The 15988-nt window shown below is 34.9% G+C and overlaps 3 protein-coding genes across 13 annotated transcripts in view; 2 read left to right on the top strand and 1 right to left on the bottom strand.

Annotated features, from left to right (window-relative positions):
• The window catches only part of Kras (KRAS proto-oncogene, GTPase), a 38588-nt gene extending 32229 nt beyond the window's left edge, over positions 1-6359 (top strand). For all 3 annotated transcript variants that reach the window (XM_047548366.1, XM_047548362.1, XM_047548363.1), the window contains one exon: positions 2109-6359. Coding sequence is in view for 1 of the 3 variants with exons in the window: in XM_047548363.1 (XP_047404319.1) it covers positions 2109-2225 (117 nt within the window). In the remaining 2 variants the exon portion in view is untranslated. The remainder of the gene's footprint in view (positions 1-2108) is intronic.
• Positions 3439-14294, bottom strand: Etfrf1 (electron transfer flavoprotein regulatory factor 1). 3 transcript variants are annotated; one of them, XM_047548368.1, is made up of 4 exons: positions 14096-14285; positions 9950-10065; positions 7677-7765; positions 3439-7595 (listed from the first exon to the last, which is right to left on the bottom strand). In XM_047548368.1, the coding sequence occupies exons 3-4, from the start codon at positions 7725-7727 to the stop codon at positions 7374-7376; spliced, it is 273 nt and encodes a 90-aa protein (XP_047404324.1). In that variant the 5' UTR covers positions 7728-7765; positions 9950-10065; positions 14096-14285; the 3' UTR covers positions 3439-7373. The 3 variants fall into 3 exon arrangements, with proteins under 3 accessions (XP_047404324.1, XP_047404325.1, XP_047404323.1); XM_047548369.1 differs by lacking the exon at positions 9950-10065 and having other exon boundaries at positions 14161-14294; XM_047548367.1 differs by lacking the exon at positions 9950-10065 and having other exon boundaries at positions 3441-7595; positions 14096-14282.
• Positions 14295-14367: 73 nt separating this feature from the next.
• The window catches only part of Dnai7 (dynein axonemal intermediate chain 7), an 82117-nt gene continuing 80496 nt past the window's right edge, over positions 14368-15988 (top strand). For 2 of the 7 annotated variants that reach the window (XM_047549033.1, XM_047549026.1), the window contains exon 1: positions 14382-14456. The gene's annotated coding sequence lies outside the window, so the exon portion shown is untranslated. Of the gene's footprint in view, positions 14562-14965; positions 15326-15988 lie in introns of all 7 variants that reach the window. The other 5 variants (XM_047549029.1, XM_047549027.1, XM_047549032.1 and 2 more) reach the window with 5 other exon arrangements.

Here is a 15988-nt window from a genome sequence, read left to right as displayed (position 1 = left end):
TATAGTTATACATAATAGTTGGATTTATTTTGACAGAAACATACATGCATGAAATTTGATTTACTCCATTTCTATCCCTGGTGTTCCCCTCTTCCCTCCCAGCCTCCCTCCCCCATACCCATTTCTTTACTGTACTGGTTTTCCTTTCACTTATTTATTTTAAATTGGTACTTTATAGATATAAGGGTAGAATCACTGTATATTTAACACATGCACATAGCATGATTTTGTCAAATTCATTCCGTATTTCCTCCCCTTTCCTTCCTATCATCTTCTACTCCATTGAGATTAGATCTTTTTAAGATTCCATCCCATTTTATGATTCTAATTTTTCAAGTGTTAATTCTAAGGGTTTATGATTCTAAAGTGTCAAGTGAGTTATGGTCATTATGTTATTTGAAAATTTTCCCTCTATACATGAGAAGAATAGCAAGAAGGGAGATAAACATGTAATTAGTCCTTTATTCTCCTTTCTTCTTTGGGAGAAACAAAAGCAGATATTTGTATTGTATTAGAAAGTGGAAAACCCTCAATGAGTGCAGTTTGAGTACTTTATTGAGAACATTTATTTACTAGTATTCAGATCAGTGATACTGGGTTTTACCAAAGCCATCTGCTATTCATTTGAACGTGGCAAACCTCTCACCACTCTGTGTTTACCTCTTAAAATATTGTTCATATTTTTCTGAATCATAGATCTACTGTAAAAATTAATTAAATATAACTTCAAAGAAAAAGTCCTGAATTAATTTTTCTTATTATTTTGAAGTAATATGTTGTTGAGGATCTCAGTATATGGTAAAGGAGAAATTATTTTACTTAAATTTTTTAATTATTTCAAGATATTTATACAGTTTGTAATATTCAATAGATAATTACAATGGGTAAAAATACACTTGATCATTGTTCTTAAAGTGGCTTGATTTATAGACAATTCATTGGGTAATTGTTCATAAGACTCCCTCTAGTGTCTATGTTTGGAAGCATTGCTAGGCTAACAAAATTTCTTTTTATAGTTACTACTAGGTTGAACAGATTTTTACAAAAAGAATGGATCATATTTTTTCCCTTTAAAATTTATTTTTCTTTTACTTATGTTTATTTTTTAGTGGCAATATGGTGAAAATTTACATACGTGGATCTTGCATAATTAAGTATTAAAGGATTAAGTCAATTCTGCTACCACTTTCAGAACACTACTTTGTACATTATGTATTAGTAGATTGAAAATTTTTCTGACTTAAAAAAGTCATGTTTTAGCCAAAACCAATTGAGATACCTTGCTTCGATCACAAATAGATGTAGGACTCAGTGACCAATGGTAAAAATTCTTTGAAGATAAGTATTTATATGGCCAGCTTTGAATATCTTATTTACTAAACAAACTAAAACAATAATAAAGAGAATGTCTTTGATGTTGGTAAACTGCCACACAATTCAGCTGATTTAGCTCATTTCTCCACTAATCAGAAGTATTAAATTTTTCAAAGTAGTATTATCTTTTATTGGGGGTTACTTTAGATCTCTTTTATACAAATTGAAACTAGTACCTGAACACATTATTTGAAAGCTGAGAAAGTATGTTCAGATATTGTTTATTTCTTGGTAAAATTATTTAAATCCAAAGGATTTTATATAAGTATAGAACCAAAAATAAAATATTGCCATGAGAATTTATGAAACTATGCAAATAGTTTCTAGTTTTATGTCATATATCTAAAGTCCAGAAACTCAGGGACAAATAAGTGTACATACATAGTCACGTACACATGCATACATGCACACATTTTGATTTTGATGATTAAGGCTTACCTGTTTGGAAAAATTAGTAGCAAATTAAGTTCTCCTTGGGAAAACTGTCATTTGTTAAGCTTGCATAAGATCAGTACCACTGATTATCATTGTCCCTTGTAAAAATCAGAGTTACTCTTTGCCAAAGAATTCTCAAAAGTCTGATGTATTTAATTGCTGGAAGAAAACTGGAACATGTATTTATTTTTTATCAATGTTAATATTTGTATTAATAATGGAATTCCATCATCTTTTTACCTCAAACAAACCACCATATATATATCTATTCACATTTTAATACTTTTTCTGTATTTCAGGGTGTTGATGATGCCTTCTATACATTAGTTCGAGAAATTCGAAAACATAAAGAAAAGATGAGCAAAGATGGTAAAAAGAAGAAAAAGAAGTCAAAGACAAAGTGTATAATTATGTAAATACAATTTGTACTTTTTTCTTAAGGCATACTTAAGTGGTAATTTTTGTACATTACACTAAATTATTAGCATTTGTTTTAGCATTACTTAATTTTTTTCTGTTCCATGCAAACTTAGCTTTTATCTTAAATGCTTATTTTAAAATGACAGTGGAAACTTTTTTTTCCCCTCTAAGTGCCAGTATTCCCTGAGTTTGGTTTTTGAACTAGCAATGCCTGTGAAAAAGAAACTGAATACCTGAGATTTACATCTTGGGGTTTTTGGTGCATGCAAGTTGATTACTTCCTATTTTTCTTACCAATTGTGAACGTTGGTGTGAAACAGATTAATGAACTTTTGAATCATCCCTATTTTGTACTTTATCTAATTACATAAATGGATTAATTAGTAATTATAACTTCAGTTGTGATTTTATGATTGGTTTTACTAAAACATTGAAGGATCACAAGTTTATGGGCTTCCTTTCAATTTACCATCTAGACATTATGTCTTATAGTTTGTCATCCTTCATGAATGTAAACAGACACTGTTCACAAAGGCTTTCTCTCCCTTTCCACTGCTATTAGTCATGGTCATTATCCTAAAAATATTATATTTTTTCTATAAAAAGGAAAAAAAATAGAAAAAAAAGTAAGGTAATGGAAAATATTAAAAGGCCATTGACATTCCACATTAGATAAATTAACTGTAAGACTCCTAGCTTTTCCTGTTAAGGCAAATCCAGTATGAAATGGGGATTATAGCAACCATTTGGGGGCTATATTTATATGCTACTAAATTTTTATAATAATTGAAACAATTTTAACATGTATAAAAATTCTCATAGGAATTAAATATAGTCTCCCTGTGTCAGATTGTTCTTTCTTTAAATCTTTCTTGAACCTCAATCTTTTGAAAATAGTTTTAGTTCTGGTAGTGATATTAAAGATTATTTGAGCCAGTTTTAGCTTAGTAGGTGTTGAAGAGACCAAGCTTCATTGAGAGTTTCATAGCATGGACCTGTATCCCCATGGTCATGAAGCGTTGTCATGCATTGGTTGGTCAAAATGGGGACCAGGAGACTTTGGATAGCTCAACAAGATGCATTCTCACTGTGTGATGGTCCTACTGACAAATCAAGAGCATCACTTTTTTTTTTTTTAATTACTTTTAAATATGGACTTAAAAGTTACAATTTGGGGGGTGGGAGGGTGCCAGGACATTCCTTTTTTTTTTTTTTTTTTTTTTTTTAAGCAATGAATTAAAGTTTCAAACTCTCTACTTTTATAGTTCTTCTAACCCTGGCTAAAGTAACATTTCATAAATGCTTTTCAAGTCTGATCCATATTTAAGAATATCTAATGCCTTGAAAATACATAAATAATAAAGTCCAGTTCTTACAGTGCATTTGAAGTGTTACTTAATTTAAAATATTTAAAGTGAGATGGTGTGGTGAGATGAAAATATCACTGGACTAGGAGGAAAATGTGTTAGATTCTAGATAAATGTCTTTTAGAACTCTAATTTTGGGCAGGTCACTGTCCATGTTTAAAGAAGTTATTTCAAAGGCTTTACATCTATGTAATTTACATTGTTTACATAAAGATATACCTATTTGTCAAGCTCAGCACAATCTGTAACTTTTTACCTGTATTCAATGCCAGGGCAAAATTGTGCAAGAGGTGAAGTATATATTTGAATATCCATTCTCCCATATTAATGACATTTTGCCTGTCTACTCTTCCACATGCCACATGAATTGAATCATTTTTTTTAAGTACTTTAATTCCCCTAGCCTCAAATTTTATTGCTGCTATGGATGTCTCCATGAAGTTTGCCCATTAAGGTACATCAAAATTGTCTCTTCCCCCCAGGCTCAAAATAATCTGACAGATACCATAATGGGATTGGACATGACAGCTAATTTTCAGCTAGTTGCTGTAGCAATTTAATCTTGATCCTTTGAACGTGATGTCTTTACTGCCTGGTCCATTGGTGATTAAGTAGCGATTTTTAAACCTATTGTGAACAGACAGGACCCTATCCAGTGGAAGGAGAACTTAATAAAGGTAGTGCTCAAATGTACATCTAGGATTATCCTGGTAACAATGATACATTCCATTGTTGTAATAACTAAAACCTTCCTACAGTGAAAACTTTGAAATTTATTCATAAAGCTTACTTTTTAGCAAAACTGATCTGTTCAACAAATATTTATTCAGTGCCTGTCATATGCCAGCCACCATACAAGGCACTGGAGATATGGTATCCCCAAAGGGACATAATTCCTTATCCTTAAGGAGTGCTAGAATGGTCTGTAATACCTTAGTAAAGCTTTCAGCAGATGACCCAGAGGCGGTAATATAATGCACATTTTTGTTTGGCAAAAAGGGGGTTTGGTCTGTCAGATTTCTTCAATTCTACAATTGGTGTTTTTCTGTAATTCTATTGTAACTGTTTAATCCAGCAACATTATATAAGTAATCACTTCATTGTTTTAAAGGAGTAAAAATTCCCAAGTATGTAATATTCTAGTTTTCTTTTTGTATAAGTAATTAAAATAGACTTTTAAAATTAAATATTGACTTCTAAAATAATTTTATTGGGGTACAAATAAAACAGGTGCCTGAGCTAATTCACAGAAAAGGAAACTTCTGTGTAAAAATCAATATGATTTCTGAAATGCTCTATTAAACTACAGATTCATGGAACACTGGGTAGGATATTAAGACTTATGCAATACCTTTTGTTTCTACACAGAGAAGGAAATGGACAATTCAGGAATTGCAGTATTCAGGATGCTTAGGACTCCTGAATTTCTTGATGTAGCTGGGCAAATTTTTTTAAGGTAGTGGTAATTATCCTCTATTATGTTTGAATGGTTTAACACTGTTTTGTAAAGATTTTAAAAGAGGACAGAATTCTAGAAATAAACATAAATGTTACCTAATTACGACAGCCTTAAAGATAAAAATTCTTGAAGTTGGAAAATAGTGCTAAATTAGTCTTAGACATTAACGTTTATGGGAAGAATATAGCAGACATTTGTAGTATTATTTGAGTGAATGTTCTCAATTAGGAATTCTAGGCTCTATTAACTGAGTCACACTGCATAGGAATTTAGAACCTGACTTTTATAGGTTATCAAAAACCTTTGCCACCATTGCACAATTTTGTCCTTAAACAAACATTGTGAGGCATGTTAAGTTACAGTTTGCACAACTCATCTCATTTTTATTCTAGTGATTTTTTTTTTGTCTTCTAACCATTTTTTTCTCCCAAACAATATATAATATATACACACTCACACACACACAGGGGTTTATTTTGTAGACAGTAAAAATTATCTGAAATAATTTCCCATTTGTCAAAAAATTATAATTTCTTGATAAATGTTTTTAAGAACCTAGCAGTTATTTTAAAGCTGAATTTATTAATAACTTCTATGTTAATATTGGGTAGCATGAATTCTACATTGAGACAGTGATTAACTTAAAACTGGTAGCTGTGAAATTGTCAATGAAAATTATTTCTTTCTAAAGACATATATTAGTTCTTGAAGAATAGTCATAGCTAGTTTAAGATTTGTGTTTTAGTTTAATAGTTTAAAGTGCCTGTTTGGGATGATGATAGGCATTTTAGATGAATTAGGAAAAACAAAGTTATTACTGCAGAAATGTCAATTTCAGAAGGCCCACCCCCGCCACCCCAGTAGAGCGAAATGAGTTATATGATGTTTCATCTGAAAGTTTCCAGTTCCACTGTCTTGTGTTTTCATGTTGAAAATACTTTTGCATTTTTCCTTTGAGTGCCAATTTCTTACTAGTACTATTTCTTAATGTAACATGTTTACCTGGAATGTATTTTAACTATTTTTGTATAGTGTAAACTGAAACATGCACATTTTGTACATTGTGCTTTTTTTGTGGGACATATGCAGTGTGATCCAGTTGTTTTCCATCATTGGTTGCGCTGACCTAGGAATGTTGGTCATATCAAATGTTAAATTTAAAAATGACCACTCTTTTAATTAAAATTAACTTTTAAATGTTTATAGGAGTATGTGCTGTGAAGTGATCTGAAATTTGTAATATTTTTGTCATGAACTGTACTGCTCCTAATTATTGTAATGTAATAAAAAATAGTTACGGTGACTATGGTAGTGTGTCTTTCTTATTTCTTTGTAATCTTGCCCACCCCCCTTCTTCTCTTTTTGCAGTGCTAAGGATCAAACCCAGGGCCTCACGTGTTAGGCAAATGCTTTACCACTGAGCTATATCACAACTCCTGACAATGTGTATTTCTTCATGGACATTCTAAACATTTGCTCCACAATTGATACGGAATATTTTATTAGCTGTAGACACTAACCTATACCAGTGGATCCTTTTTATAGCTTTTACAAGTTATTAATGTTCTTTGTTTATAGAAGTTGCTGAGGACATTATGTAATGTTTGAATTTAAATTCATATTAGGGTTAGGCCCACTGCCATGTTAACTCACATAGAAGTAGATGCAAAACAAATCTGCTTTTATGACAAAAAAGAATGTTGTTATTTGTGAAAGAAGGTAATTGATCCACAACAAATGATTTAAGGCCCAAGGGAGTTAACAGCAAAGTTAATGATGGAAAGAACTAAATTTATGTAATGCCAATCACTGGGAGGCTATTTCAAGGTCAGAAGTAATCATATCTGTTATTTCTAGAACTGCATTTAAATCATTACTGGGGGCTGTTTTTTAATCATCCTTTAATATGTGCTTTAATGTATCAATAATAAAGGTACTCCAAAAGTTAAGGGGAATGAATATGTAAGAAATTATTTTTCTTATTAAATGGTATTCTCTTGTCAGTCAGTATAAGGGAGAAATTGGCTAAAAGTAATAGACTATAAAACCTATTAAGTTAGAAAACTATTTTATTTCTTGCAAAATTGGGTTCTTCTTAATTTATAATTGGTAGTATAACTAAATTATTTAATTAAAAATTGAGCATAAAAGATTGTGGATACAGCTCTTAGTTAAAAGGGTTGGAACATACTAATTTTGGTTCAGCAGGACAGCTCAGGTATTTTTTATACATGTATGTCTTGCAATTCTAGCTTAAAATATTTGGTATACACAAACAGCTGGTACCGATTTTTCAGCTGATTTTGTAGTACTAATGATCATTTAGTTTTGTCAATATCTGAATAATAGCGTTGTTTCATAGCTCTGTATTTCCTAAGGAAGTATAAGGCTTCTAGCTCTTTCATGACAAATTCGCCTCGTTCAATAAGTTCTTTGATCTTCTCTGGATCCTTCACATCTTTGTTTTTAAGGAAAACATTCTTCAAACGCCTTTTAAAATAGTCTGCTCCTTTTGGATAGTCCCGTCCAAGATACAGCAGCTTGAAAAAGAAAGATTATATATTTCCAAACAATCCAGGTTATATGATAACATTTATAAAACTGGCAACATAATTACTTACATTTTTATAAAGATTCAGTACTTCTCCTCTTAAAGAATTGGCCATTTTCATTTAATATGGAAATTAATCCACTTTTATACATAACATACCTAAAGAAAAGGAAATTTTTTTACAAATGACTCCACTGTAATCTTAAATAAGACAGACCTTGTACACTGGGAAAATGGTAACTTAACATTTTGGTAAGTAGCACTTGTGTTCAAGGTGCTGAGATATAGCTATGAACATGTCAGGTAAGATACTCTTATAAAACTACTCCTAAGGGAGACTTAATATAACGCACAAGATAATAAACACACAAGAACTTGGTGACAAGTTCTACAAAGGAGAGAGGATAATGAGAAAACAGATTATAAGTACATAGCTCTACCTCTTTTTACTACACGGTGGAATGAGAACTAGATTTTAATCCCACCTGCATAATGTGTTGAACAGGTTACTTCTGAGCCTCGGTTTCCTTATCAAAAGGAAAATTCTTTTTACCCTGCTCTCAAGGCAAGGCCAGATCTGTTTGGAGGATATTAAGAGTCCTGATCAAATCTAGAAGGGTATTCGCCAGAGGAAGGTTAAAAACTAAGAGAAACTGGGTATGTGAGTAAAACAGGTTGGTAGTGAATAGTAGATAAGCAATATGTTAGATGGTTAAAAGGCCTCCAAGGGTGGCCTTGAGGAGTAGGTAACATCCAGTAATTACATGCAAAATGCTTCTCTGTGTAATCTGTTAATGCTACTAAGGAGAAGCTCTTTAAAGGCACCATTATAACCTAAACACAAAATAATTCCCACTAGTTAAAGCTATTGGAATTTAGTCATAAAATCCCTATAACATTGCATCATATCAGATGGACATAATTCCAAGATTTTCTTCTGTGGTTCCAATTTTGATCACTGAATAAAGTGGTGTTATTTAAGGTTACTTCTCCAAGGTACCTAGTTTTTGTTTATCTTTCAGTGGACAATGGTATTTAGAAACTACTGCTTAGATGGAATATCTTAGAAACCAAGATATAGGAGCTAGAAGTGCTATTACAGCGGGTTTGTCTACTCCTAGAACCTCTTAAGTGGGGAAAGTTGGAAATGTATATACATACAGATTTAAGTGTGGTATGTGTATACATACACCATTATTTTTATACTGATCTCTATATAACCTGATAACATTAAATTCCAACACTAAAGGGTTTGTTTTCATTTTAGTTTTTCCCTTTACATAGTTTTAACACTCTTGTCCACCAATGAGAAATCTGGTTCTCATTATCCTCAATAAATTTGCTTTATGGATCATCATCCCTCCACCCACTGGGCAATCAAATTCTTCTGTCACCACTCAGCACACACTATTCTGAGCTCTGCCACCTAGTGCCACCATCCCACATTCTGCTCTCCTCATTCCTTTCTCCTCTCTGAGGCTCAGACAACTTAGACGCTGTGCCACTTCCCCCTTCCTAGAAGTTTCACCTTGTTCCAAATCCAACAACCTGTGCCACCACCATCTCTATCCAAAGAAATGTTCTCCTCACTTCATGGTAGGCTGTTACACACAAATCCCTCCTACCCCCAGAGAACTTTTTCATTCCTTAAAGCTCCAATACCCTTTGCTGGGTTACTACCTTACCAACCCTTCATCTTTCTTCCCTTCCTTAAGATGCCCACTTAATGTCTTTTGGACTGAATTATTCTGAAGGTCACACAGGAAGCAACTTGTTTTAAGTTTTTTTGTACATAAGTTAATTTTATAGTAAACTAGCAGAAAGTATAAATTAAAATTATAGCACCATATTCAGTTAAAAATAATTGTGCTAAATAAATCTTCCCATTACTTTTCTTTTGGTTCAGTCCTAAAGACTGAGTCTCATTAAGACTTCACCTGTCCCCCACTTGACATTTAGACATTTTTGACAAAATTTACATCTTTCATAAGTTGAAAGGCAGGGTGTTGGTGCTTTCCTGCATTTTTGTCTTATATTTTTATATCTATTATACTTAGGGAAAAATGCATAAAATGCAAATTTTAAAAAGTCATTCAGGTTATGAAATAATAACATCTTAGAAGACTTAATATGTTCCTCTCTAACTGCATCTTTCTCCATCTCTACCACGATAACCACTAATGACTTGCAAATTACTCTTGCTTTAGTTTTCCCAACCATGAACACTTCCCTAAATAATATATTTAGTTTTGACAATTATAGCAGCAAACATGAATCTGAGTAAGGACAGAGGAAATAATCCTGTTACTAAATGATAGCCCAGAAGTCCTAATCTGGCTTTACCTTCCCAGGATTGAAGGGTCCTTTCTGAAGTAGTTAGCAATGTCATGAGTGAATCTTCAGCTCTCCACAACTGAAGACTGTGGAAATCAGGTGTAAAACTGACACTTGATTTCTAGCTATTACATAGGATAGGGAAGAAAAGACTATTATTTGCTTTAAGTTCACCAAAGCCCAACAACAGCTTCCAGGAACAGGTTGAAGCAAAAGGCAAAATGAGCGTCCTTAGTTCAATCAGTGAGCAGAGCATAGAGCAGATATTTCATTGCCATGTGGTCAAGACAAGGCAAGTACTGGTAAGAATCTGCCAGACTTGCCTGGGTGTAATGTCCTCATAAAAAGAGGGTTCAATGGCAGAAGAAATCTTGGTAGACAGCTCTCAATCTGAGTTTGATTCTGGATTGGTTGCTCCAAATCAAGAGGCACAACTATTGTGCTAGTATGTAATTTAGCCATCCTAGAAATTCCTTTGTCTTCTATTTTGACTATCCTACTTTCCATATTCCAAAGTGTCCCCTTTTCTGATTTTATTCTTATTTTGGTAGAGCAAATCCTTTAAAACTGAGGGCATACAGGGGGCAAATGAGACTTTTTCTAAAAATGAGTAGGCACTTTATATTTGGTTGCTAGTTTGGTTGGGTATAGAATTACAAGCTGGGAACAACTTTTCTTTCAACATTTTGAAGCAATTGCTCATCTGTAGTTTTACTTCCAGCACTGCTATTAAGAAATTCAAAGCAGTCTGGATAATGATCCTTTATTTATACATGATGTATTTTTTTCCTCTTCTCAGAAACTTAAGAGACTTCTTCGAAGATTTTGAAATTTTATGATAATGTGTTAACATGGGTTTATTTTCTTTCACTGTGATACACTTGGCCTTCCCAATCTAGATACTTTGAAGCTTGTGGAAATTGATTTTGTTACTGGTTTCCTGCCCCTCTTCTCCATTTCCCCTTTTCACCTTTCCTGGAACTCCTATTTATTTGGGTATGTGAAATTCCAAATATGGCCTCCTTTTTTCTTTTCTTTTTACTCCATTTTCTGAGAGATTTTCTCATCATAAACTTCCAAGTATTCTATCAAGGTTTTTCCTTTCTGTTATAACCTCTAAGCACTCTTTTATTATTAATTTTTTTCAGTCTCTTGTTTTAAGAACACAAGTGTTTTTTAATTATATGATATATGTATCTCTGAAAAACTTTCATCTTGCAAAAACATTAAAAATAAGAGACTATGGGAGATACAGGTTTGAATCAGATACCTCAAATTCTACACAACTGAAACCAGAACACTATTCAAAACCAGAAGTGGTATTTGGGCAGTTAATTTGAACCCCTTAGATCTCTCTCAGCATAGCAAGAGACAACAGAGATGTTAAAAATACTAAAAAATAATAGAATAGTCTGAGGATGGGAATAGAGGGCTGCAGACCAGGATGGGAATCAAAGATGAATGAGGCAATCATTGGGGATGATGGATATGTTTATTTTGATCATGGTAATGGTTTCATAGTTATATACATATTTATCAAATTAATGCCAATTTTGCCTTAGTAAAACAGAAATGCTGGTAAGACACTAAGATACATATGTATGCAGAGATCTAGCCAAATTATCAGGATGCCAATTAGTACGGTAGGTGTTCAACTTGCCTCCATTCAGCAGCTACACATATCTTGGGGTATACCTCCCTGGGGAGGAAGTACTGGGTATAAGCTCTTATTTTATAATTTAAAATAGTATATCTAAAAGGTACCTGCTGCCAGTGTAGCAGCGAAGCAAAGCCCGTTCCTTGCTGATGTTCATATATCTGCTTTTCTGGCTCCTCTTTAGGAGGGAAGACCCACATAGGAATCAAAATTACTTCCACACTAATAATTACAAAATTATCTTACTAGTGGTTTATGAGCTAACTCACATAATAAACATATAATGAGAGTCAAACATTTTTCCCCTCTTTGAGTTCACTGTTAGCTTTGTTGAAATTTTGTTTTACTCCAAATTGTGCTTTTCCTCCCTTAAACTATCATTCTGAGCTTTCTTCCAAAATCTGGTGATATTTTTCTGTTCATTCTTTAGGAACAAAAAGTCTTAGATCTGCATCTATGGTTGAATGGTTACTGGGGACCCTCTGATGTCAGTATCTTGGATTGTTTCTCTTGGGCTGCTCAGTTCCCCAGAGCAGTCTACCAATCTCAGGATCAGCCTACTGAACCTTTAAAAGAAAGAGTAATAAGGGTCTTGCATTCAGCATTATGTATACCTAAACTCTACCGCTACTCATGTATTATAGTATGCTTGAGGATGCCCTAGCATTGCTTTGCCAGAAATAAACCTCCAGTCTTCTGTGGAAATGAGTATAGTTACTTAAGAGGTGTCTTTCAAATTGCTTTCACTTAGTCCTCTTTAATTTTCATTCTTTATCTCCAGTTCCAGGGCCCCTGTTCCAGTGTCTTTTAAGAATACTGTGGTGATGAAAATTGGGCTTTTCTAGTGTGCTAGGTCACATTTATTCATTGTTTTCCAGCATCTAAAGTTTTACTGCTGTCAAAATCTCTCCAAATTTCCAATTTATTTTTATACCCTTTTAGGAAGATACAGAATTCTGGAAAGGAGTGAAATAAGGGTATATTTAACTCAGTATAACAACAACTAAAGTATTCAATTAAAAAATTTTGGGGGGCAGGGTCATTACCAGAATGATCTATTCTTAAGAATGTTACAGAACCATTTGGTTTTCAAATAATTCAAAATTAAATGTACAGATATAATTTCAAATTGCAAATACAGACAGTTTAATGCCTGGCAAAGAACATGTCTTCTAATACAAGTGAGTTGTGGATACATATATTTAGAAGGGTAGGTAGATGCTACACCTGTCTGATGGTAAACAGATACTGGGAGTAGACCTTCTTACCATTTACAAAACCTGTACAAAGAGTACTAGAAGATGATAAAGCTCATGAGTATAATCCCTTATGGCATAGTGACGTGTATTAACAGAGACCAGCATTTTGGAATCCAACACCTCTATGCAATTCCTCTTCCCAGGAAAGGAGGTTAATAGAGAGCTTGAGAAAATTCTTTCCCCTAGAGGCCTACCACTTTAACGTAATTTGGGATTACCATTATACCCCCTTTGCCCCATCAGTCCATAAGAGTTGGCTAAGGTTCTGTATTAAATGTTAGTAGTGTTGTTTAATTCAAAACAAAAGCATACTTCAATACCAAATATATAGATTGAGCTGAACAGGGTTTGCAATGAAGTCAAGAGTGAAAACAACAGATGTTTTTATCTAGCTACCAGCATGTGGAGGAAGGTGAGATGTAATAACTATTGCACACTAAGACTACTGTTAATGGGGGTTATAATGCTTACCCACAAAGGCTAGTTCTGTCAGTACTACTTTTTTTTTAATTAATAATACATTTCATCAAGGACTTTGGAAGGGATAGAACATTATAAAATTAGAATTCAGGGATGAGAAATAGTGCCAATAGTTTTAAAGTACTTCTGGCTTGTCATGATAAAACAGGGTTTTGACAGGTCCTAAAATCACAGAGAAAAATTGGAGCTTTATAAAAATAATAGTGTCACTTAATTTCTTCTCATTTTCTTGTTGGTTTGGGGTGCCAGTGTTTCTTCATGTGCGGAGGGGACTGAAATTCTGAAGGCTGTGCTGTTAACACAATTACGTGTGTGACCTTGGGCAAATAACTCTTGCTGGGCCTCAGCAGTCTTCAACTGTTAGGAGTATTTTGCCCACCAACCGCTTCAAGTCATGTTCAGTTCTTGTTTAGGGCTGCCCCTAGGGAAGGGGAAACGTACTTTGCACAGAAAGTAAACAGAACCATGAGCACAGAGAAGATTCTGGACTACGTTCATCTCAAAGTAACCAACCCTCTTGGAGTCGATTGTTCCTATCCAAATTTTCAAATGAGCCGCGTCCCCTGGATGGCCTAAACTCTGGTGGCCCAGGTAGCCTACTAGGGTGCCTGTCGCTTGACCCAATCGCGTGCCGCTCCCTTCCTTCTCGAACCCCTCCCAGAAAGATTCGCCCCGACACACTTTAGGCAAGAAGACTGTCAGCGTCGGAAGACGCTCGGAGACCCCTTCCCACACCCAGGGGTTCTTGCCCAGTCATACTTCACCAACTCCAGACCCCAGAATCCGGAAAACAACAAAACGCCCCGGCGGCTGCACCCTAGCACCTTCCGGCACGCCACAGCCGTAAATGCCTCTGGCCGCTCCGACTTCCCGGCTCCTCCACCGCGATGCTGGGCGGGGTAGAGCTGAGGCAACCTGTCAGCGAAGGTGGGGGGGCGGGGGTGGGAAGGTCGGCGACCGGAAGTTCCCCTGCGCGGCGGCGCTGGCCGGAATGGGAGGGCCTGCGCTCCGCCTCTGTTGCGCAAGTGGGCGGTGCCTGTCGCCTTAACAACCCTGCAGCGTTCGTTCACAACTGAGCTCCGGCTTTGCTGACTGTGAAGGTCGTGCTTGCCTCCTCATGGTGAGAGGGGAAAATAAGAGACATGGTTCAAGAGGCGAGCTTTAATTCAACTTCATCAGTGTTGAGTGACGTTACAAGAGTCCGTCATATTTCAGAGAGGAGCGGGTCAGTTTAGGAAAGAACCCGTAGCCCGGGGAGGGTCCGTTTCTCCTGACTAGTGACCTTGGGGTCCTGAGTCCGGCAGACAGGTGGGAGTCCCAACCAGTTTCTGCAAACAGATGGTCAGAATGGTAACATGTCCTAATCTTACTTGTTGCTACACTTAAAACAGCTCCAATCTAATAACTTCCAATGATAGATGTTCCTACTCATTTGCTTTCTTATTCCAATTTGGCAAATATGTATTTACATCTCTTCTGCAGTTAATTAAAAACTGATAAATCTATTGTGCTCTGAAAGGTTATTCTGTGTGGTATTTCTTAGGAATATGAATTGTTTTTTCATTCAATATAGTCAGTCTGCATTAATTAAATATAATAAAGCTTCTCGTTTTGTTTTTGTGTACTCAGCTGTCAAGTCTTGACCAAGGAGACAAACCAACTTGTAACTATGAGATGATCTCTTTTCCCATTTTCTTAAATGTGGTTTCCATCAGGAGATCATCTATGATTAAAATCATGGAAGTGGAGAATGTAATTACTTGGTTAATTATTTAATGGGAGGCAGATAAAACAAAGTAACTTCTATACAACTTTATAACTAGCAATTGGAGAATCTTAAAGTGGAGTAACACAAAGTTGGAAATGATTAAATTGGGGGAAGGGAGACAGGAAAGAGTTGGATTTTTCAACCTGTTTAAAATATAAATGTGAGTTTCCACAAGTGGTGGGAAGAAATAGTGGAGAGCACTTCTGGCAGAATATAAATGGGTAAGCCAATTTAAAACTATTGGTAAATTAGAACAAAAAGAACCTATTTGTTCCTTTTGCATGCATAGTGAAGTTTCTTCTTAGATCCTTCTAGCAATATTTCTCAAAGTGTGGCTCTGGAGCTTTTATGTTAATAAACCTGGAGTACTTGTTAAAAATGTAGATTACAAAAACCACTCAACTCCAAATATATGTGCCATGAAGTACTACAAATTGAGTAGCTTAAACAGAAGAAATTTGTTGTCTCACGGTTACAGAGACTGAAACTCTAAGATCAAGACATCAGCAGGGGCTATACTTTCTCTAAAGAACCTAAGGAGGGATTTATTCAGACCTTTCTTCTAGCTTCTAGTAGTTCCTTGGTTTGTGGCAACATAACTTCATTTTTCACATGATATTCTCCCTGTATGAGTGTCCAAGTTTCCTCTTTTTATAACACCAACCCTATTCCAGTATGTCTTCATCTTAATTTAACAAGTCAGCAGTGATCCTATTTCCAAGTAGGTCAAATTCTGAGATACAAGGGATTAGGACTTCCTCATATGAATTTCCAGAGGATACGATTCAATCCATCACATCTACTGAATCATAATGTGGGAAGGGAATTAAGTGCAGGAATATGCATTTCTAAGAAAGATTACCAGATGATTTTTATGCCCTCTG

This window comes from Sciurus carolinensis, chromosome 4 (genome assembly GCF_902686445.1).
Source record: "Sciurus carolinensis chromosome 4, mSciCar1.2, whole genome shotgun sequence".
Lineage (NCBI taxonomy): Eukaryota > Metazoa > Chordata > Mammalia > Rodentia > Sciuridae > Sciurus > Sciurus carolinensis.
The sequence above is the reverse complement of the archived record's forward strand: the minus strand, read 5'-3'. Positions and strand labels throughout refer to the sequence as shown.

Bases quoted from the DNA above. Each gene is read 5' to 3' on its own strand.
- Etfrf1 (XM_047548369.1), bottom strand. From the start codon at position 7,727: ATGAAAATGGCCAATTCTTTAAGAGGAGAAGTACTGAATCTTTATAAA. The intron at 7,596-7,676 runs GTAAGTAATTAT...TTCTTTTTCAAG, and splicing joins TACTGAATCTTTATAAAAAT to CTGCTGTATCTTGGACGGGA.